The sequence below is a fragment of the Hylaeus volcanicus genome, chromosome 2 (genome assembly GCF_026283585.1).
Source record: "Hylaeus volcanicus isolate JK05 chromosome 2, UHH_iyHylVolc1.0_haploid, whole genome shotgun sequence".
In the NCBI taxonomy this organism is placed as follows: Eukaryota; Metazoa; Arthropoda; class Insecta; order Hymenoptera; family Colletidae; genus Hylaeus; species Hylaeus volcanicus.
Genome location: NC_071977.1, coordinates 8,699,985 through 8,722,899, shown reverse-complemented (window position 1 = coordinate 8,722,899; position 22,915 = coordinate 8,699,985). Strand labels below are relative to the sequence as shown.

At 39.2% G+C, this 22,915-nt stretch overlaps 2 protein-coding genes across 2 annotated transcripts; one reads left to right on the top strand and one right to left on the bottom strand.

Annotated features, from left to right (window-relative positions):
* The first annotated feature begins 9,816 nt into the window (after positions 1-9,816).
* LOC128872964 (protein ST7 homolog) lies at positions 9,817-12,580 on the top strand. The gene is made up of 2 exons (XM_054116184.1): positions 9,817-10,563; positions 10,640-12,580. Exons 1-2 carry the CDS (start codon positions 10,140-10,142, stop codon positions 11,761-11,763), a joined length of 1,548 nt encoding a protein of 515 aa, XP_053972159.1. The 5' UTR covers positions 9,817-10,139; the 3' UTR covers positions 11,764-12,580.
* Positions 12,519-22,709, bottom strand: LOC128872962 (phosphatidylinositol 4-kinase beta). Its single transcript, XM_054116182.1, has 12 exons — positions 22,160-22,709; positions 19,920-20,163; positions 17,202-18,085; positions 16,366-16,483; positions 16,142-16,276; positions 15,883-16,049; positions 15,644-15,774; positions 15,323-15,553; positions 14,924-15,238; positions 14,479-14,855; positions 13,926-14,398; positions 12,519-13,845 (listed from the first exon to the last, which is right to left on the bottom strand). The coding sequence occupies exons 2-12, from the start codon at positions 20,099-20,101 to the stop codon at positions 13,658-13,660; spliced, it is 3,201 nt and encodes a 1,066-aa protein (XP_053972157.1). The 5' UTR covers positions 20,102-20,163; positions 22,160-22,709; the 3' UTR covers positions 12,519-13,657.
* Between the last annotated feature and the right edge of the window lie 206 nt (positions 22,710-22,915).

Sequence of the window (22,915 nt, the reverse complement as noted above, 5' to 3'; positions counted from 1 at the left end):
AAGAGACACAGCGTCGACGACATCGATCGTCTATGTGTAACGACTGTAGCTCTTGGAAAAATAAACAGACCGTTTCTGCATTCACGTCTCTTCGAAGGCATTCCTTCTTCTCTCGTTTGTTAAGAGGCCACTTTCATCGCCTATTCGAAGATCTAGAGATCTGGAGACAAAGAGCTTTGTAAGTAACGCGTGGAAATTAATTTTGTATCAAACAGTATAAAAACAATCGTCATTACATATTTAGCTTCAAAGCATGGAGGACTATGATCTTCACAAAAATAAAATAGAATGTGATAAACGTTATACGCACAAAGAATTTCATAAAACTAAATATAATAAAATGAACGCTGCAACTACAGTGATGCGTTCTAAACACGAACCTGATGTCATACCATTTTTCCCATTTTTCCCATTTTCGTGCACCAACGTAAAAGATAAAGTGTATGCTCGAAGGACCAGTTATACCAATAGGAATTGGTTATGAAACAGTGAGTACAAGTACGATACAAAATAAATCAGTCACGACAAATAAAACCTGATCTGTATAGCAATCGAATAGAAATCACCGGTAAATCAGCGCGCAGTGTTTGTACCCGTAATCCATTAATCGAATAAAATTGTCCCCCTCCCGTCCCTGTTTCTCGTCCAATCACACGAATGCAACCGATCCAATCGTTTCGATGGTGTCTAGACGATAACCAGCGGAATGCAGCGTAATTAATAACGACGGTTTCAGGCGCGACGATGCGCGGAGGGACGAGAAAAGGGAAGCGTAAAGGGGCGAATAAGAAAGAATGGGGAAAACGGTAGAAAAGAGAGAACAGGCATGTGCTTAGCACTGACTAACCCCATTTGGTAGCGAAGCGAGAGAAATCCATTCCAAGGCGCGGAACATTACCCAAACCATCGGCCGGGGCCCTGAAACCCAGCCATGGTTGCCATGGTGATCGCGTCCATCCCCCTCTTCGTACTTGCCTCGTACAACCCTCCAGCCCATTTTCCACCCCTTGCTCTGCCGACGCCCACACTACCGCCATCAGCATCGCCACCACCACCGATGTCCATCCCCTGCCCTCATGTTTTCCAACCACCCCTTCCCCACGTTTCCCTTCTTCGACTATCTTTTCCATTTTTCATTCCACTTCGTCCTTGCGATATCACCCGACGATCGGCCTGTATCAATTTACGATATCGATTGCCTCCCGATCAATTATTCGTTCTCCTTTCTCGTTCGACCGTCGACTTCCGGAGCACTGCTAGGTATCTGTCATAGAGGCATCCGAGTAATTCGTGCTTGTCGATCGCGTGCGGATCGCCGTCTTCGTAACGTTTCACCATTACAGACCAGTGCTTCTAAAACTTTGACGTGGTATCGATGAGGGACAATCTTTGGACACCAGAGTTAAATTCGGGATTTGTTGATATTGTTTCCGATTGAGATAGCTTTTGTGCGATTTAAATAGTTTCGGGGCATTTTTGCTTGAGGTGGTGAGGTGGCTAAAGTAGTGCACCGGAAATGGATATCCAGGGGGTGGAACGGAACCACTCGCGTGGATGTTGGAATTTATTTAAGACTATCTAACGATACATTTTCTTCTAGGAAATCTTTTTATTTGTGCACTCCTCAATTTTTTAATTTATAATGCAATTGCACTTGTGAATAAATTGTCCTGTAATAGGAACGAAAACCAATGGAAAAGAGATTCCAGTAAACGTATCACAGATTAAATTAAAGCCTCGTATCCTAGGTTGGGATTCACTGATTTAATAATTCCGAAGTTGCTCGATACAACCAAAAAACTTGCACATTTCCCGTCGAATACTTTTTTATTGAATAATATTAAAAAGTTTTTATTAATTTCCAAGTAGAAATCCAATACGTGTATCGCAGAAGCGGAACGAAGGTTGATGAATATTGCGAATAAAAAATGTGGTCGATATAAAGATCGTACACGAGTTTTAATTAGATAGATGACGCTACTTTTCAGAAATTCGTTGTAGACACGATTGGTTACTTCTCGTGGAATGAAGTCGCGCAACTGTCTGAGATTTAATTGGTTCGAGTACGCGTTACTCGAAAACAGGAAACTTCAACGTTTTCGCGCCAATTACTATCAACTCTCGGTAGGTACGGTTTTCCTGGCACGCATACGTAATACGTAGCTCGCGTCTGTGACGATTTCCGTTGCGCTATTGTGCCAAGTTTCACGTGTCAAGAGTAAAATGTGAGACCTGCGCGCACTCGAGCCGTTGATCGATACAAGAGCGAGTCGTATCTACTATCCACCGAACGAGGTTAATTTGGATCACAAACCGAACTTGAACGTGCGCCGTGCCATTCCCCATTTTGACTATCCTCCATTATCTTCTGACTTTAGATTATAGAACTTTCTTCATCGATAAAGTTATACATTGTATCAGTTTATTGATGTCAACTGTTTTGAACAATGAAACAGGAATTTTATTAATCCTACAAATACTTAGACTGCGATGGTGAAAATCGGCTACGAAGAATTGTTCCGATCGTCTGATAAACTATTTCGAAGGAAATACTGCGATAATCAGCGCTTCAATAACAAATTCACTTCCCGATTCTGGAATTAAATTTCGCCCGTAACCGTTGCGTTCGTAATTATGCGTCGAAAGTTCTCGTGTAAACTTTCTTGCTCGCACCCCCGCCAACCCCTCGGTCTCTCTTTTTGTTTCCTCTAGTCAACTTGTTATTAACTGGCCTGGTTAGTTCAGCCTTACTCGTGGCAGGTACAAACTTTGCCGAGTCTAACGAGGAAATCTCTTGAAAATTCTAATCCGGAGGAAAATGGCGAGACCCCGTTAAGGATGTTATATTTCTTGATCTGGGAATGAAAATTCTTCCCTTTTTTTTCTTTTTGATAACGAAACATACGACAGTAAAACACGGTCTTCTTGGATAATTAGAATACATAACCAGAATTAAAAGAGGGTTACTATTTTGAAGGAAATTATCGTCGGGAAAGGAAAGAGGTGATTAATAAGGAAAAACAACGTAATTAAATTCACAAGCCGTTGTCTTCCAGTTTTTAGCGTTATTTGGGATTCGATTATGATGAAATTGGGAAATGACGTTCCTGTGAGAGTTCTTCAGTGGCCACATGACCCACAGATGCTCAGACCTATCGAATTATATGTGGGTCGGTTCTGGATGTGAATCTGGGTTAGTCCCGAATGAATGTCTCAGATATCAAACAACACATCGATGAATTCACTGCAGACCTAACCCCCATTTACTTCTACACAAACTACCTAAAATTTCAATATCCTACAAATCGATGTCTCCATTCCAACAAATTCATACAAAATTTTAATTCTTCATCCACTTCCCAGTTCCTGCTGAGAACTGTTGTCGGTGCAATTTCAAGGTTGTCTGGATTGCGATAGGAAGTGGCCTCTTCTTTTGTCTGGGAGGCTGGTAACGTGGCCACCGACGGGCGTCAAGAGCGATCCCCGACGACGAGTCCGCTTAGCCGTAGTCGTCGAATTAGTTTCCAGGTAGACTGGGACAAGATTCTAACGGTACCCGCTCGATCGCGGCAGGATGGGATGGAATGGCACGGAGTTACAAGACGGCGCGGGCGGTTCAGTGACCGACCGACCGACCGATCGACTGCTCGCTACGTCGTGGAAAGAGCAAGGCGAAAAAGAAGGAACGAGACACGCAGAGGGATCCGAGTATGTACTTGGTATCAGAAGTGGTACTCGTCTCGCTACTTTGCGGTCTCGTAACTCGATTCTTAAGCGGATATCATTTGCACCGGGAACGCGTCGATAACAAAGAACGTTACGACTAGCGCTGATTAAACCTCCACGGAATCGAAGTTTTTCGGAGATGTTCGACGACTTGTTTCTTACCCGATTCAATTGGGAAATGAAAAACTATTCGTGAGTTTTTGTATTCTTATTGGTGGTGGTTCTGTTGATTTGATTTTTAGGGGGAGTTTGATGAGTTTTGGAGTAGACAGATGCTTTCTGGGAGGGGAGCATAAAATACAAATTCCTGCAATATACAAACTATCTAGATTGTTTAGAAGATGAGACATACTTTACAACTACAAAGTATGGGTTATCATAAAGCATTCGCAGTCCAATTAAGACAATCGTCAAATGAAGTTCAGTTGCCCGGGTGGTATCCGGAAACCATATTGTCCAGCGCAAAGATTGAAAAACCTCAGTCTCACAGTTACCTCACGGAATCGTAAACAGTCGGGATTGCGGGCGCCGATTGCACTCGGTTTTGTTGTTCCGCCGCAGCACTCGGTGCAATTTTCGAAAGCACGCAAAGTTTTATTCGTGGTATAAACGTTGGCGCCACCCTTCTCTTACATCATCCGATTCACCTACGCGTGCACACCGAACTATCGTGGCCCCTTGCTCAGCTGAATAAATTACACAATTTCCCTTCTTGTTCCCACTCCTCCGCCTCCTTCGTCGACTCCCTCCTCCGGGTGGTGCTTCCACTGCATCCTCTTTCTAGAGTATTGTGTTTCGCTCTCGAGGGATACGCGAAGCGAATGGAAACGACGAGCGAGCCCAGTTCGTTCACACAACGATCGAAACGAACTTTCTTCACTTTCCTTCGGAGATACCTATTGCCAAGCGGTGGAGGAGAGAGCAATTAAGGTGATTCCCTCACTCAAGAGTTATGGAGTCTTATAGAAGGATATTTAATATTCATATTGGGTGAAAATAAAATATTGAATCACTCGTGATTCAATCACGTTCATTGTCAATCACGATGATTTTTCACAGTGATTCGTGATTCTTCGTGATCGCTTCTGATTGGTACAGAACATTCTTTTCACTTTTCACGAATTATGTTGTTCTTAGGTTATATATGTATTATAATATGGTCTAAAAGCAATGTTAATATAATTTTAATACAATTTAAATTTGACTCATTTGTAGTTTCTTGAATTTCCGCTAAGGGGAGACAGTGATACACTAACGATAATAATTAACATGAATCGCTTCTGAAACGCCATCTTTCGGATCACGGTCGTGATCGAAGTTTAATCACGACTGCGATCGTGATTGTCTGATCACCGTGAAAAATCATTGTTAGTGATTTTTCACGCCATCCCTATTGATTAGGGTGATTTTCTACTGTGGGATTATGTGTCAACGAACCCCTGGGGCGGCGAGTCGGATGCGTCGTCGCCTAAATGCAGCGTTTTTGTTTAGACAAGGACTACCTGTCCTTAGCGCGACTCGCCGCCGAGAAAAGATCGACAGACAGTAGTCAGTCGAACGCCGAATTTCAGACATTAAACGTATCTTTTACCTACACTACTAACTACACAATTACTTCAGAAACTATTCAATTCATCACCACAACTAGAAAATTAAATTAAAGAACGAAACAAATATTACAAAGTAAAAAAAAACATTTACGTACTTGCGTATTATTTATATAAATATAATTGTGTGGACTATAATAACCTTCTACACTATACAATCACACTAACGTACTTTCACCTAGGGCGCTGCTTTGAATTCTCTAGCCCTTCTTTGTTACTTAACTATTTCCTCTCCTAAAAGGAAACGTGTCTCATCGCCAACCGCAATATACGCTATCTTACTAACATACCTACTTGCAGCGCGCAAGGAAGGTCAAACTATTAATAGAGCAACCTGGGATCATCGGGCTCTCGACCATCGAGAGCTCTATCGTTGACTTACATAATGGAATATTACGCCAGCTCGTTTAAGATTTAGCTACCAGGATTGTCGAGTGAATCCTTGCAGATACTCGCGAACATAATGGCTTCAAAATGGCGGGAAACATTGACCACGTGAGCTCATCGGTTGTCGCGTTCGAAATGAAATACAAACTTAAATTGTATGTGATTTATTACGTGTTCGTCCCAATCCCCCAGGGGGGAAATCGAGAAAAATTCTTATCTCGATCAAAATTGTCGACTTTCAAATAAAAATTTAAATTTAAATTATGATGCCACTCTGAATCACTATCTTGTTTTAATTATAGTGGATGTAGAATGTCTTCGTACACCGATCAATTTCCTAAAAAGCTTTTGTGTGAAATTATAGTTTCTTAACTTCTTTTTTTATAATCAATGATATTTTACATATTCTCGGAAGTCTCTGAGATAGATACAGTTCAAACAACATTTACTAGTTAATATAATTTGTGAAATTAACAAAAAAATGCGAAAAGTGGGTAAAAATATAGAAGCAATAAGTATTTGTACGATTCTTATGAGTAACCATTTACAATAGAGTTTGTAACGTAAACACGTTAGTTTATCGCTCCGTACGAATTAGAACACATCAAATTTCCAGTAAAGTACTTTAATAGTGGAATGGAAAAAGATCCCACTTCGAATAACTAATAATTTACTTAATTTAATTCTTAGAAAAGTTACAACAATTATAAAATCAAAAGGAAATCCCACGAAGGAAGTATTATATACTTGTAAATTAATGTAAATTTCTTTCTTTTTAATGAAGTTTTAAACATTAAACAGTTGTACGAATACTTATTGCTTCAACATTTCCATCGATTAATTGTTTTTTTCTTCTTAATCTCACAACTTACATAAATAGCTATTTCTTTTTGTAATCTACCTATTCTAGAGATTTCCGAGAATATGTAGAATGTCATTGTTTATAAAAAATAAGTTAATAAATTACAATTTTACATAGTTTTTTTGGAAATTGATCGGTGTACGAATACTTTCTACACCCACTGTATATAATAATATAGTACAAGTGACGTAGAGTCACGAAGAGTTTTAAGTGAGTGAAACACAACTCACTCTTGTATCAAAATAAACACAGGACTATTTCGTCCTCTGCTTATCCTAATTTTATTCGGCATCTTCCAAACAGTTTCATCACAGTAGAGGGAGCGAGACGGGATAGGATTGGTCGAGAATCGAACAAGGTGGGGTGTAGCGGAGAATGCTGCAAGCACGCTGCTAACTTCGGTCGCTCGTGAAAGTGCCGTAAGTCACGTTTTAACGAGCGCTCGATTTATATCGTCGGCGTTCCACTGACCTCGCAACGACGACACCGTCGCGCGCGCCGATATCAAACCACACAGAAATAGACGCCACTAATTCCAAACCGATTACAGTGCCCCACGTCCTCTCAGTTAACACGTCAACTGCAGCAATAGTCACCGGTGCTTGCACTTTGAACCTACAACACATTTTTGGTGCGCTTGCAATTTATAAATTGGAGCGCTTGCAAAGAATAAATCGAAACGCTTGCAATTTATAAATTGGAGCTCTTACAAATGATAAATTGGACCGTCTGAAACCGTCAGATTTGGTTAGTGGGTTAAGCTGTAACTAAACTGTTCACGCGCGGTTTGCACTGTATAAAGTAAGTATTTATTTACGTAAAGATATATATATATATATAAATGAACTTCGACTATCGCAGCGATCGTACGCATAGAGCGCATAAGGAACAATAAAAACAATCGACATCAGCCGATGTCGCTGCCACGATCCAAGTCGCTGTCGATATATTTCCTAACAGAAACTAATAAAGTTTTTATTTATCATGGGGGAAATTTTGGGGGGAAATTGGGGCCAACGTGGGGTACTTTCTTTTTCATTGTACTGTTTATAATTGTAAATCTCTGAAAGCTTCACACTCAACGTTCAGTGATACCTAATAATAATTATCGTAACACTTTGGTAGTTCATTTAAAGTTGTCCAGGTGTACCATCGTCCTAAGTAAACAATTTCTCTGCGATGTAAATCAAAGCAGCATTAACCACAGGCGTTTCTTTGCATCTATTCGTACACATTAATTTATCTTTCATGTCTCTCGCGTATCCTTGGAGCAGCTCGTTTTTTCTTTCCTGGCAATCGTGTTTGACCTGTGCGTCAGGGGATCCCCGAACAAACGCTGCACATTGGCAAGCGCACGTGCTCGCGTAGATATGCAAATCGATATTACCCGTGTCTCTATGTAGCGTCTAATTGTCTGTCATAGGCGTATAATCGTGTTCGCTGTGCAAGTTTCTGACTGTGCATGTTTTAACGTGTTCCTATCCATAATGCGTTGTTGCTCCTACGTGTGCCGATCGCGCTTTACATCTGCGCTGTTGAGATACAATTGGGATTTCTAAATCTACAGTAGTTTCCATAGTTTACACATAGTTTAAACAGTATATACGTTTGTTGGTATTCTTTATGTAACGGATACAGTTAGTGCAGGTGTTTGTATGGGTGTTTATTGAGTAGATTATACAGTTGTCACGGGTGTTTGCGTAGGTGTTTATGCAGCTGTTTATACAGGTGTTTATACAGGTGTTTATACAGGAGTTTATACAGGAGTTTACGAAACTGTTTGTGTAGATGTTTATATTGTTGTTTCAATAGGTGTCAATGTTGCTATACAGCAATATTTATATACAGATGTTTATCCAGGTATTTATATGAGTTTCCTCGTGCTGCATATTATCCTCGCGAAACACACGTTTCTTCAACGCGCAGACTGTTTACTTGCTGAAATTTTCTATTCGCATTTCAGTGTAATTAACGATCTGGGAATTTCGTAACCGCGAAATAAGAATTTTCAAACAGTTGCAGCGATAAATCACCGCACACTAAATTATGTAAAAACGAATCGAAACGCGAAATGGTAATCGCAATTCTCAATCATACTGATAACTGGGTTACTGGGGCAAGGGAGTTGCGCCGCAACGGGAAACGAAGGATAGAAGGAGAAACGGTTATCCCGTACAAGGATACGAGATTCAAGGCTCTATATGGGATAAACTGATAGCCATAGCAGCGCGTATATAACCTGGAAAACTGCCGTGAAATGTACCGTCGCGTATCGCCAATAAAATAGCTCCATCGTTTTATGCAAACGATAAACGTAGGATGAAACGTATGTTCGGCTATGCAAATGAAATTTTTCGTTGCTGTTTTTGCAAATCGATATTAATTATCTGTTGCTCAATTTATAATTCGCTTAATAGGTGAGTTCCTTATTGTGTAAAAATTATATAGGCTGAGATGTAGGATTAATTATCGAACGACGAGGACATTGTGTCGCCATCTCTTACACGTGAGAATTTAGTCGATAAAACGTTAGGGGTGTATGAAATCTCCTTCTGACAAATATTTATTTAATTTGATGGCGTTATTCGGCTTCACCCGCGAATTTGGATTTAAATTGAAGTTGTAATCTGAATTATAGACAGTTCGAAGAGTTCTTTCATACACATTTTTATATTCTTTATTATTACTGTAGGTAACTATGTAAATTAGAAATACCTGTGCTTCATTAATTAAGAATGTTTCAAAAATCTCACTTTTTACTTTGAATCTTTCAATTCAAGTATTTTTCGTGGGATTTTAGGATTAATTTTTGGTGAAACGAGTAAAGTGAAAGTCAATATCTACCGTGTAAAATAATATTCAATGTCTACCGCATGAAATAGTATAATATTTTTGTTATTGAACGCAAATGAAGCCTACCGATACCTTTTAATCAATTATTCTTTATATATATGTACCTGCATCCCATTTCATGGACCACGGATTGGTATCGCCATCTAGCGGTCGAGAATTAATTAATTTTAAAGGTTGGATCAGCTTGGATCAGAACCCTCGGTATTTGGCATTAGTGGCGCCATCGGTGGGGAAACGTCCAAGTTTGTAGTGAAAATAGTTTCCACTATTGCTACTAGATGGTGCCACAATAGTTTTTAAAGAATTGTAAATGGCGCCATCTACCTATAAAAAGAGTAACTATTTTACGACAAACTTGAGCGTTTTCCCGATAGGGGCGCTGACCAAACATCTTGTTATAGTTGTTAGTATTTCGACTTCGACAGCTTTAGACAAAATAAATGCCACCACGTTTGTTAGTAGAATGAAATCATTGTTTGACTATTTGAGGGAAAGATGTGCAAATGTTGAGATTATCTGTAAAGTTCGTTTTGTTTTTATTAGTTAAGAGAGAATAACAAAAGTAACGTTTTTCCGGTGATGTAAGGATTTGACCGCATCGTTTAGTGTTATGATGTTTAATTAGTACCATATTCAACAATATTAGTGCAATCTGGAACAATAAAGAGAAACAAAAAACTATACTCGGTGTTTGAATATTATAAATGGCCCTATTATTCACAAGCATGTGGGATTCCGCAATGTTTTTGAGCACCTTAACCCCAAAATTTTACGTCGCTCTTACCGGAACGTCATCCTTAATTTCTGGATTGATTCTTATTTTTGAATGGTGGTACTTCAGAAAATACGGAACATCTTTTATCGAGCAAGTGTCCTTAAATCACATATCACCGTGGATTGGTGGAGGTGACAGTGGATCCGATGGAAGTAATTCGAGTTTAAATGGTTCGAATTCGAATCAACAAAACGTTCCGGAGTGTAAAGTGTGGCGTAATCCAATCAATTTGTTTAGAGGGGCCGAATATCAAAGATTTTATTGGGCTACAAACAAAGAACCATTAACATATTATGATATGAATTTATCTGCTCAGGATCATCAAACATTCTTCACCTGCGAGGGTGATACAGGTAAATGCCACACAAGCGATATTAGCTAGCTGTTGATACTGTCGATACTTAAATATCCATTAATTACTCCTGGCAGGTAAGGCTGAATACGAAATAATGCAAACGGCTTGGAGAGAACGTAATCCAGTAGTGCGGATAAAAGCTGCGCATAGTGCTCTTGATCGTAATCCCGATTGTGCCCCTGCATATATATTACTTGCTGAAGAAGAAGCTACCACTATTGTAGAAGCAGAAAAAATCTTGAAACAGGCTTTAAAGGTAGCAGAAAATAATTATAGGAGATCTCAGAGTACGCAACATCAAGGATCAATCGCGGAAGCTATCCACAGGAGAGATACAAATGTATTAATATATATTAAACGACGCTTAGCTATGTGCGCGAGAAAACTAGGGAAACTAAAAGAAGCTGTAAAAATGTTTAGGGATTTGACAAAAGAAGTTCCACCAATTATGAATGTGTTAAATATTCATGAAAATTTAATTGAAGCTTTATTAGAAATGCAAGCGTACGCTGATGTTCAAGCAGTATTAGCAAAATATGACGATATAAATCTACCAAAATCGGCAACTATTTGTTATACAGCTGCGTTATTGAAAGCGCGAGTAGTTGCAGATAAGTTTTCAACAGACATTGCTAGTAAAAGAGGCTTAACTACTCCAGAAATGATAGCAGTTGAAGCTATTCACAGAGCTGTTGAATTCAATCCTCATGTACCTAAATATTTATTAGAAATGAAACCTTTAATTTTACCACCAGAACATGTACTGAAAAGAGGAGACTCCGAAGCAATTGCCTATGCATTCTTCCATCTTGCACATTGGAAACAAATGGAAGGTGCTCTTAATTTATTACATTGCACTTGGGAAGGTACATTCAGAATGTTACCATATCCCTTGGAAAGAGGACATTTATTTTATCCATATCCAATCTGCACAGAATGTGCAGATCGTGAACTTTTACCTTCATTTCACGATGTAAGCGTCTACCCAAAGAAAGAATTGCCGTTTTTTATTTTATTTACAGCAGGTCTATGTTCCTTTACAGCACTCTTAGCGCTTTTAACGCATCAGTATCCTGATACTATGGGCGTAGTTGCACGATCGATGCTTGCCTGGTTTTCTCATCCATTTTATTATATTTTAGACAAATTGGAAGCTATTTTACCTTCTAATTTATTACAACAGCTCTCTAGAATATAAGACATTTGTATGATCTCTGTAATCATGACTTATTGTGATATTTATGATACTTATGCTTTCATTGTCATATACATCCATTATAATATATGTACATCCGTACTTCCCGAATTTCTTATGACTGATACCCTAATATGTATTTATAGAATCGATTATTTACTTAATGTTGTTAGTTAAGAGCGCCGTATAGCGATCAATGTACAATTAAAATAAAAATTTGAATATCTTTGAGTTATCTTCCTATTTCTTTCTACGTGTTTCGTACTTGAGATTTTATCTAGGTTAGGATGTTCGGGTGTATCGATAAAAAATGAATTTGATTGGATTTCATATTTATTTAATAATTGATATTATCAGTAGCTCATAATTGGAGGCGAAAGAGCAAGGCAAATCAGAGATACTAATGTTTTAATTTATACAGAAGATGCAGAATGTATTATATGAAATCAATGAATTTTTTTTATAACCTTTACAATTGTTTATGGTAAATAGGAGAATTGCACTGAATAGCTGAAACGGTATACGCAAATATACAGTATTAAAATGCAAAGTTTGTTGAGCGTTATGCAATATCAATTATCCTGAATCTCTGATCAGCCTTTCTATCATGAGACGGTTATGACAGAAGAAAGAGAGTTAAGACACTTGGAAGTCAGACGGCCCAGGTTTTATACATAGGCTGGCTCGCTGTGACTTTGATTTTGCTTCAAACATTCATTCTCAATTAATCTTAACCAATAAGTGATAAAATTTGTCACTTTATATACAATACCTCTTTACTTTATAATTTACTTAAACGAACATATGTAACGCAGAAATACTATTAAATAACTATCTTCACACAACTAAGATATTTCGCATTATGACTATTATCGTATGTAATAAGAACATGTAAAAACTTTCAAATGTGATCCTTAGATTTTACTATAGTTACTCCTTAGTGTACCGTTACAATTAAATATATTTATAATATTATAACCTATAAAGTAGGAAATATTTTGAGTATTCGTCTTCTGCTAATATCTGAGCCTGTTTACACACTTTTTCCACTCGAAGATCCTATACGAGTCTTAAACACCGTGTAAACCCTTCATTATCATGGTGGGATTATTTATTGCCGAAAATTAACTACGAAAGGAATTCGACAAAAGTTCGCGCAATGTATTTATGTACAAACTATAGATTGTCCTTTTCATAATAGATCAGTTTTTTTTCTTAGTAGTTCAACGCACGTAGTCACTTCACTGTGTTCAGATTTGATCATTCCGCCATTCTCTACAAATAAGGCACCTTTAACAAATTACGCTGTTATAGGCTATAACGATCTAGCAGTCCAACATTCAGTCAATGTCACATAGTCTGCACCGACGATAGTTAACTCGTAGTTGCCAATAAGGCATACATAGTCATTTTAACGTACACAACAAAACCAATTATACATATTCAATATTGCTTAACGTAACAATAAAAATTTCATAAATTATTCCCTGTTTCGTTTACTATCTTTCACGGGTCACGTGACGCGTAAGATTTCCCGAACGATACTTTTCGTAAATCATTCCTATTTACCGACGAATATGGTATTTGTACAAGTTTTATCAAAGACGGTTGTCATATTATTTTAAGAAACTAAGGAATAATTTAAGAGCGAGTAAAATTAATCTATCGAAATCAGCCTACCCTATTTGGAATAAATGTATTTTTTTTAGACAGCATTTCCTATGTATTGACCGTATCTGCACGCGATCAAATAATTAAGTTCGAAGGTAATTTGTGCTTACGGAATGCTATAAAGTTTAAAAGTTTCTGGAAGAAGTATCATATTACCAAACGCAAGTTTTTCGCTTTCAGATAAAAACTATTATCTTTGCCGCGCAAATAAAAATTATTGTTATTATTAAAGGGTGCCGTTTGCGAAATATTGATACCGATCATATAATTTAGTAGACCACGAATGGATACTGGCTTCAACTAAGTCCTCCACGTGCCGGCGTAATTGATCTTCTGTCAGTGTAAGATTGAATCTGTTCTTCAATCCTTGAACAGTTGCTGCCCCGCCGCTACGGAAACACGGAAGTTGCGATCCTGCAACAATGAATATTTTTTGTTTTAATTTACAAGCATTATGAATGTATTTTACTACACTCTATTTAATCAATTTTTACCTGACAACATGATCTCTACGAGGTTAACTATTTTTTCCATATGCTTCCGCGCTGCAATCAATCCTTGGAGGATCAAGGTCTTGAATTCCTGGAACTGTTTAGATTGACTTCCACCCATAACCTCTACAAATTCAGGTGTTAATTTAAACGGACTGGTCTCAAAACCAAGGTTTCTCGGTGAAGTTGAAAGAATAAATCCGAAATCTATATGTATTAGATGGCCGTCGCTATGAAGCAAAATATTTCCGTTGTGACGATCTTTAACTTGAATGAGATAACAGACAAGACAATATGCCGCACAACTTTGAATAAAATTCTTCTGCGCAATGCTGAACGTTTCCGATGTAGATGAACCGAATTCTCTTTCGAAGTATTGAACAAGCGTCAATTGGCACTGTTTCTTCACTTGGTGTAACGATACAGTATTCAAAATTGGTTCAATTAAACCACTATCATTAGATAAGCATAAAATTCTGTAAAAATTAAGTAAAATATTAACGGATTATTTCATAGTCAAGTTGATAAACGTGTATGATAATAAAATTGTTCGTACTTGTAGGGTCGCACCCAAAGAGGTACTTGTTCATCCTGCCAAATTTTTTGCAGCATCGAAAGTAATTGCGAAGCAAGAAGCTCCTGTCGCAGATCGTCGCCACATTTCACGATAACGGCAAGAAGTCTCCATGACGCTAAATGACCGTACGGACTGGAAGCCCTTATGCGACGCTGTTTTAATTCCCATGGTTCTTTCAAGACAGCAGCCGACGGATCTTCCGGATCATGATTAAACGTTGCGCTAGGTGTAGCAGCCATTTCACTTAACCGTCGCTTTATATCACCAGGTACAAATATTGGTTCTTTGCTGTCCGATGACTCTTGGCTCAATTGAGATATCGTGTCCCTATCTTTTGGCTTGCGGAGTTGTAAATACTGGAAACGATAATAAGTTATTTAGTTACTCCTTAATATTTAGAAGTATCGACTAAACGGATAAACACCTGTTGTGTAATTTCATCGTCTTCTTGGCTCCAACAATCGTTAGGATCATCATCGGGGAAATGAAATGCGACATCCGTGCTTCTCACAGAATATGGAGAAATATTTTTAACCGGAGTTTGTCTAATCGGTGGCATGTTCTGTTGTATTTCCGAAGTGGATATGTTTGATGAATCAATCACAGTAGATTGTTCGCCCCCAGTTAAATTTTCTTCGGATTTAGTATGCCTTAATGAACATCCCACTATTTTTGTCGGTACAGGCGATGTATAAATATCTTCTACTTCTAACACTTCAACGTAAATTATGTATGGTGCCTAAATAATATGAAGTACGTTAATATACGGAAAATCATTAACGAACGTAAACATGAAACGGAAGAATTATTTTCAATTTTTCACCTTATCTTTACTATTAAGGACAGCGGCATATTGTGGTGGCACTCGTACGATATGATGTGGTACTGAACTGTGCAAAGGAAGCCACACCCTTGCAGGGAGATTCAAATTGAGAGTATTAAGCTCCGCTATTAATTGAACAGTTTTACTTTCCTTTGTTGGAATAGTTCCAAGCAATTTACCAATTGATATTAATGCTTGTATAAATTCGAGTTCTGGAGCAAGACGTGGCGCCTATAAATACGAATGTTACTAGTTGATTTAAATTCGTCCATATAATCGTAAAAAAAAGGGTAACTTATTTAATTAAGATAGTCAAATTACATTGCAAAAGCAGTCGGTTTTTTGTCCTCGTAGATCATTTACCACACCTTGGCAGGAATAAAAACAGGTACAACCATTGTCAAATGCTCGACCAGAGCTCAGGTCCCCAAGACTTACTTTATTTATTGTACCTTAAAGATAACGGATACATAATAAAATTTGGGTTTGGACGACGGGTAGTACTTCGATTTATATAATTTATTAATAAGACAATATGTTCATTTGCGCAATCTATCTACCGGAATGGCTACGACGTAGTGTTTGAAATAATCCAGTGGCATCAGATTGAGATCTTTGGTGTGTCTTTTTATTAGGAGATGTAACACTTAGCACTGTTGTTAACAATGCTGGTAAAGGAGCCTGCAATCCAGCTACACGTTGCTTCTTATTCTCATTCCCTTTTGGCCTGTTGTATACAAGACAATCAGGTATACAAAATTTGAATAACATCATATTAATTATGATATATCCTCCTTTCTACTCTATTTTACTATGTACCTGAGTTCATCCGAGAGAATAAGATTTTTTAGTTTGGTCCCATGAGACTTCTTTTTGGATGGCAAATGAGCGTCGGAACTATACGCGTCTAATAGCCAGGCACATTTTAACGAGAAATCTGCTGACTGTCTACACCTAATACATATGAAAATCATAGCAATATGAATATTGCATTTTTGTTTAACCGAACACTTTGACCTCCTTTTCAACTACAATGTACATACCTATGGACAAGATATGGATAAAGGACTTCTGTAACGTCGTGAAGTTGTATGTACATTACAACCAGCTGTGGTAAATAGAAGTCTACATCGTTATCTGGGAAACTAAACATCTTGTTCCCTAAAAAATGTCATTGTTTATTTTTCACCAGTCATAAAAAACATATTTTTGCATTGCTAATAAATACTGCAAGCAATTATTTATAAAACTTGTGGGCTATTTCATCTATCCACATTGACAGCAAAACGATTATTATTATCCTCAGTTTCAAGAATCACCCTATGCAAATGAGGTATCTACTCTCTCATTGTAAATCCTCCATGTACATGGTGGTTTGCAGATTATTCAACAAACATCGCTCAAGTGTTCAGCAGATCATTCTGGAAATTTTCTACGAAATTTTAATAGTAATTCGCTATTAGGTAGCCCTCTATGACAGGTGTCCAAGCTAAGCTCATTGAGATTTGACTTACGACGAACTGACCATGGCGCACGCGCGATACAACCCAACACGCCGCTAGATGATAAAATAAATTCATCGTAATTCAGGTCTCAATGAGCTTAGCTTGGACGCCTTCTACTCTACGATATAAGATCCAATAACGAGATGACTATAAGTAGAGTAAAGCAAATACGATTGAATGACTGTTTGTACATGCTAGACATCTTATTCCCGACATAATTGAATGCAATAGACCTATAGCGTACATGGCATTATTTGTTCAGAATGAACACGTGTGACGTTTGTCGAATACTCATCGGATAGCTTGCAGTACATGGTACATTTACGTAAACTATCATCGGTTATTCTGAACTACCGGTAGCCGCAATTACTCACCAAGATAGCTCTGAACGCCAGGCTCCTTAGAATTGAAAAGATAAGAAATCGCCATCGACATGTCGAATATCTGGCTCTCGAACAGTCTGAGCAAACATCCTTCGGACGGTTTCGGTTGAACCGTTTCTTGCCTCCGACAAATGACACCAGTCTGTTTTTTCACCGCAGTCTCGTTAGCCTCGGATTGCACGGTCGTCCCGCAACACAAAGTCATAGCCGCGCCAGCCAACTCGCTTTGCTTATCGTTCACTGGCGAGATTTCCAACGTGTTCTGGAAATCCCGCGTCTCGTCGACCGTCACTCCCATGTCGCGTGCGTATTCGTTCGCCTCGAGCTCAACGATTGCGCTAACTGACCGCAACGGCTCGTGCGACTCACTGGAATCACTGTTCGCCAACTCGTTACGATCAACGTTACTATTACCCTTACTAGGTTCACTTAAATGCACCAGTTCAACGGGCGACACTGGCACCGACACCGAGACGCGTACACTGTTTTCATCGCCGTCCACCGCGTCCACGCTATCCATGTCACCCGCCTGCGACAACGTGGAGTCGAGGCTCTCACGGCTGTGAAGGTGGTCCACGCTCGACTCTCGCGTCGCCGCGTTCGTAGCGTCGCTGGAACCGCTGTCGGAACCGCAAAGTATACCCGAGTCATCGGATCCGAGACTGGCGAGATCCTCGCCCTCACGGTTGCGCGCTTTGCACGCTGGCACCGCGGCCTTAGCCACCGGAGCCGGTGTCGTCTCGCATTCCGGGCTCGGTGTAACGTCTACCTCCGGGATTCGTTGTAGCGCGGAATCGAGACTTCGATTTCTGTGATGGTGCGTCAGCGTTGTCGCGCTCGCCTGCGGAACAGGCGGCAATAGGATACCCATTGACCTGCAAACAACCGATATGCCATTGGATGAACATCAAACACTGACGAATTTACCGAGTCGCATTGTAATACGGGACCGAAGCGTGAGCTTAATTCGCAGACAAAGAGAACGTCGTACAGTGGTCCGGATGGCCAAAAACCTGGCCAAAATTTGAAGTTTTCGGATTTTAGTGAAACTTGGTATTTTAGGGTTATTTGGGCCGTAAATTACGAATCTAGTATCAGAATTGCAAAATTCAAAATGGCAGATCCAATATGGTCGACATTCATATTAAAAATATTAAATTATTATGAAGTTTTTATGAAATAGAATTTCTAGGTTTATAGGGCAACATAGTTAGAATACATTGGCAGAAATAACAATAATAAATTAATGTTAAATTAAAATTAAGGATAATAAGGTTTGTTTTAATGCCGCGTAAACAGTCTTCCTTTCCTTGTAAGCATGGACTTTAAATTTAAATAACTTAAAATGGCGCAAATTTGCGCAAGTTTTCTCAATTGGATGTCATACCTAACATGTTACTTTATATTAAGAAACTTGGCAGAGCGTGTCACTCGGTGACTATCATCTTTGTTTTCCTTCCGATTCATCGAAAGATAACTAAAATTTATACCATATTGAGAAGGGAATTACAATAGTGAATCCAAAGATATTTTACTTTGTTCTTGTGGAAAGTTTATGTTTAAAACATCTACTTTTATGGTAAAATGATTTATATATGAATCTATCGAGGATAAACTTTCTGTGACACAATAAACATGCGCCACTTTTCACGATATCAAGGAGCATGAAATTTCGTCAACTTTGAACCTCTGTATATCAGTAACCGATTAATATTTTTTTAAATTTCAAACGACATTTAATACACTCATATGTATACAACACATGCACAATATTGAAAAAAGTGTGCTCGAAACTTCAATAATTGCATTTTGGCCAGGTTTTTGGCCATCCGGACCACTGTGCGTCGTCTCTTGGATAGAGAGTGAAATTAAAATTCACTAAAGATAAATTCCGATGCATTAGTCGTTTAAATCGGTTGAATTTCCACGCATGCTCTGTACCACTTAATACAAATTAATGACTACCAATTCAGACGAATGCCTAGGTGGACACTAAGGAATTGTTCTTGAATTTAAGTTATCTAATACAGTAACAATGACAATATCGTGTAGGAGGTGACATAGGGCCGTAAGGGTAAAAAACAAATGTCCTATGCAGGATACACCATTTAAATCGTTCCCCTCAAATAGCACTGAAACTATTGACGATGCTGGCAAATGTTTTATACGCAGTTAAATGACTTCGATGGGGGACATAATTTAATATGAGTGTATTGTTTATAGGTGGAGATGCAAAGGAGACATGAAGGTCAACTACTCTTCATGGTTGATACCAACTGAAGCTTCCACGTCTTAGCTTTTATCCATCACCGGTGTCTTGCTAGCATTCCAGGTAGCTTCTTCGGGGGTTAAACAACACACAATATGGTAGCTTTAAAACATGATGGAGATTTAAATACTTGTTATTCCTAAAGAAGGCTTTTAATATCGAACCAAAGAAGTGCAACATCTAATGTTTACATTTGAAGAAGATAAGGTCACAGAGAGATAGACCTCGGTAGGAAGCACAATATACATATATGTCTATACCGTTTCTCCGTGTTAACTCTGGAAATAGCTCTACGCTTCGTCTCCGTTCGTAGAATCACCTTGTAGAGATAATACCATGAACTATGCAGCAGATAGCAATAACGAAAAATTACCAGCTATCTACAACTATAAATGTCCTCCGGAAACAGTGGAACGCGATCGCGGTTATTCGTTACATACCTAAAGTCCAAACTATGATTTCGTTGATGGGTGGTCAGCCTGTTACGGTTGTTGATCGGCGGATTCGTCCGTCCATGCACGAGAGGAACATTACAGTTGGCTAATTTATGTCGTTTTACGTGTGCCACGCTTTCCTGGCTTGTCGATCCACCACTAGGTGTAACAGCCACTACTTCGCTCATATTAAAGTCGAACGAGCATCGGCTCGGCCAACAGTCATCTGCTGTTCATGTTGATCGTTCACCTGCAAATATCATAATCGAAGCGTTGAAGTAACCGTAATTCAATGAAAGAAGAAGCTTGGAAAATTGGAACGTTATAAAAGTATATCAATACAGAAGCTTGCAATTGTAAAACTCCTGATTTTGAGATATCTTCAGTTGAGTATCTTCTTGGGTTGAATTTGAATTTAAATTTTAATAATTATAGGTGTAAAGATAACTCAAAATCACTAGTCGAATCGTTACATATCGTAATAAATAACGCTTGTGTGTAGGCTGATAAACTGATTGATCGAAGAAATTTATTCGCTACTGATAGACATATGATCCGGTACTCATTGACTGGATAAACTTTTGCCCAATAACAATGTCGAATTTATAACGACGTATCTGAAGTGAAATGTGTTCAGTCCGTTATCAGTGCCACTCATAATCCGATAAAGAAATTTGTATCTCATGCACGTTAGTGAAATATTAAATAACACCGCAAGTCAATCGTACCACTTGGTAAACGTGTTACGATTAAATTTTACTTACGACACATGTCGTCTCGAAAACTTTCCTTCCTATTTATTAACGCTTAACAAGAATCACGTCAGTCAGAATTGCGCATCAAACGTGATCGTGAATTAGAATCGCGTGAGCATACAATCACAAGTACGAAACTCGCGCGTTGAAAATTAAAATTCTGTAATTTATTATCACAGCTATACGCGGTAAATATCCATGCGTCGGAATCGTCAAGCTGATAATCCCATCTATAAATTACTATCAGCATCGAGACGATAACGATCTTATTTTAAAGTGAAATACAGAGGCATACGTCGGTTTCATTGTGTATACGTTGTATTTACGTTTTACGAAAAAAAAAAAAAAATAGAATCATCTTGCATGTATGTACAAATGCGGAACGATGACCAACCACGCAAGGCGGCACCGTGACAGGAGCGTGAAACTCGTGCTAGGTACGAGAAAGTCGAATGCCAGACGGAACAAAGCGTACGTCAGAATTTTGCTCCCTACTCCGTGACCACGCGGTTGTACAATTTCTTACGATTTTTTCCTCGGTCTCTTTTTACTTTCCCGGCTGTTATTGAATACAGAACAGAATAAAGATTGCTATCGAGCAATCCCCTCCGCCCTGATGGTTTACATTTATCGATGATTTGAGGTGCCACGAGTCCAAAAATACAAAAGACCGGTTACGGAATTCCGTATGCATGGACATATGTATGCGCATACGTTTATTGGCCCCTGTTGTGTTTTATATGTCAGGAGTGGTTTGTCCGACGATTGTGAAACTTGCTATAGTGATTTTTGCACGCGAGGCATTGATGCCATTCAATTTTTAGTACAAAATATTGACCCATCGGAGTCGTAAGACAAAATGATGCTTGATAACACAACCGTGTTTCGGTGCACATGATCGCAAAGGGTTAGATTGATTTTTTGTTTCAAAATATTTCATTGGAAAAATAGTCAACTTTCTTCCCCTCGTTTTGAGGAAAATGATAGTTGCCACCCTTTCAACCTGCCCGAAAAAAGAGATACATTAAAGATGATCACTTTCTAGACAGGATTGTTTCGCGTTATCGTAACCGAAATCAGAAGGAATGCGCTTCCTTTCCCGCGAGATTAATCGCCGGGGCGACCGTCGGAGTGAAATCCCCGGGAGAGGAATAATTCAATAAGGAGGAAAATGGAACGAAGTCTAAGGCCTGTGGTATGCCGGCTTTTACTCTCCCTCTTTTACTGAAGAGAGAGACTCGTCCTTCCGCTTGGTTCGTACTCGCACGCTGACCATCGGTCGCACCGCGGTGGGTGTGCCAAAAGCACAAGAAAGCAAGCACCCGACTGTGTGCCGACAGCCAATGGAATCCACACCCCCATAGATATAATGTGCCTCTCCCTCATTCATACTTCTGTGCTCAATAAAATCAATCGGACGCTGAAAATTCGTTTTCCAATCACACACCCGTACACGGTTAAAGAGAACGATACGGTATGTCAATAACGTACCTCGTACTTGAATTCGTGACTTTGTTGCCTTCGAGACTGCACCATGCGTGAACGTTCCTCCGTTTTGACTGTACAGCGCGTATAAAAGTAGTACGGGATGGGATAGTATGACGGAACAAGAAGCTGGACAGAGAGCCAGGCTGGAAGGAGCTGGAAAGAGAGAGAGCGCGAGAAAAGTTGACGATAATGATGATGCAGAGAACACCGCGAGTATGCAAAGTGCCACTGGTGCGAAAAAGACAACAAGATATCCTTTCCAATGGCAGACCCAGACTGTCACGCACCGCCTAGTCGTCCCTCGTTTTCAGACGATTTTGCACAACGCCTGGCTACGCCCTGCACGTTCGCGCACAGAATCACACTTCATCACTTTCGTTTGATCGCACCAAGATGTAACAGATACGGGGACGATAATGCACAGAAGTTTTCTCAGTCCGGGAACAGTAACTAAAAACACGGACGAACGAATTTCCGTGCCAACGCAAAAGGCGACCTCGCCAAGCTCGACTGCTTTTCGCACGACGCACTGAATACTACTCTGCACACTGCTGCCAACAAAAGGGATGCAAAGTCCAGGCGGCCATTACGCGACAACGTACCAAGGCATCCGGGGACCCCTGTGCCCGATAGTAATCGCAACAAATTTTCGCTTTTACTTTCGAAGACCTAGTGTGACCTACTTGCATTTACCAATTTGGCTATGTTAGAAAAATAGATTCATCGTTTGGAAATAACGCATTGAAAGATATTTAAAAT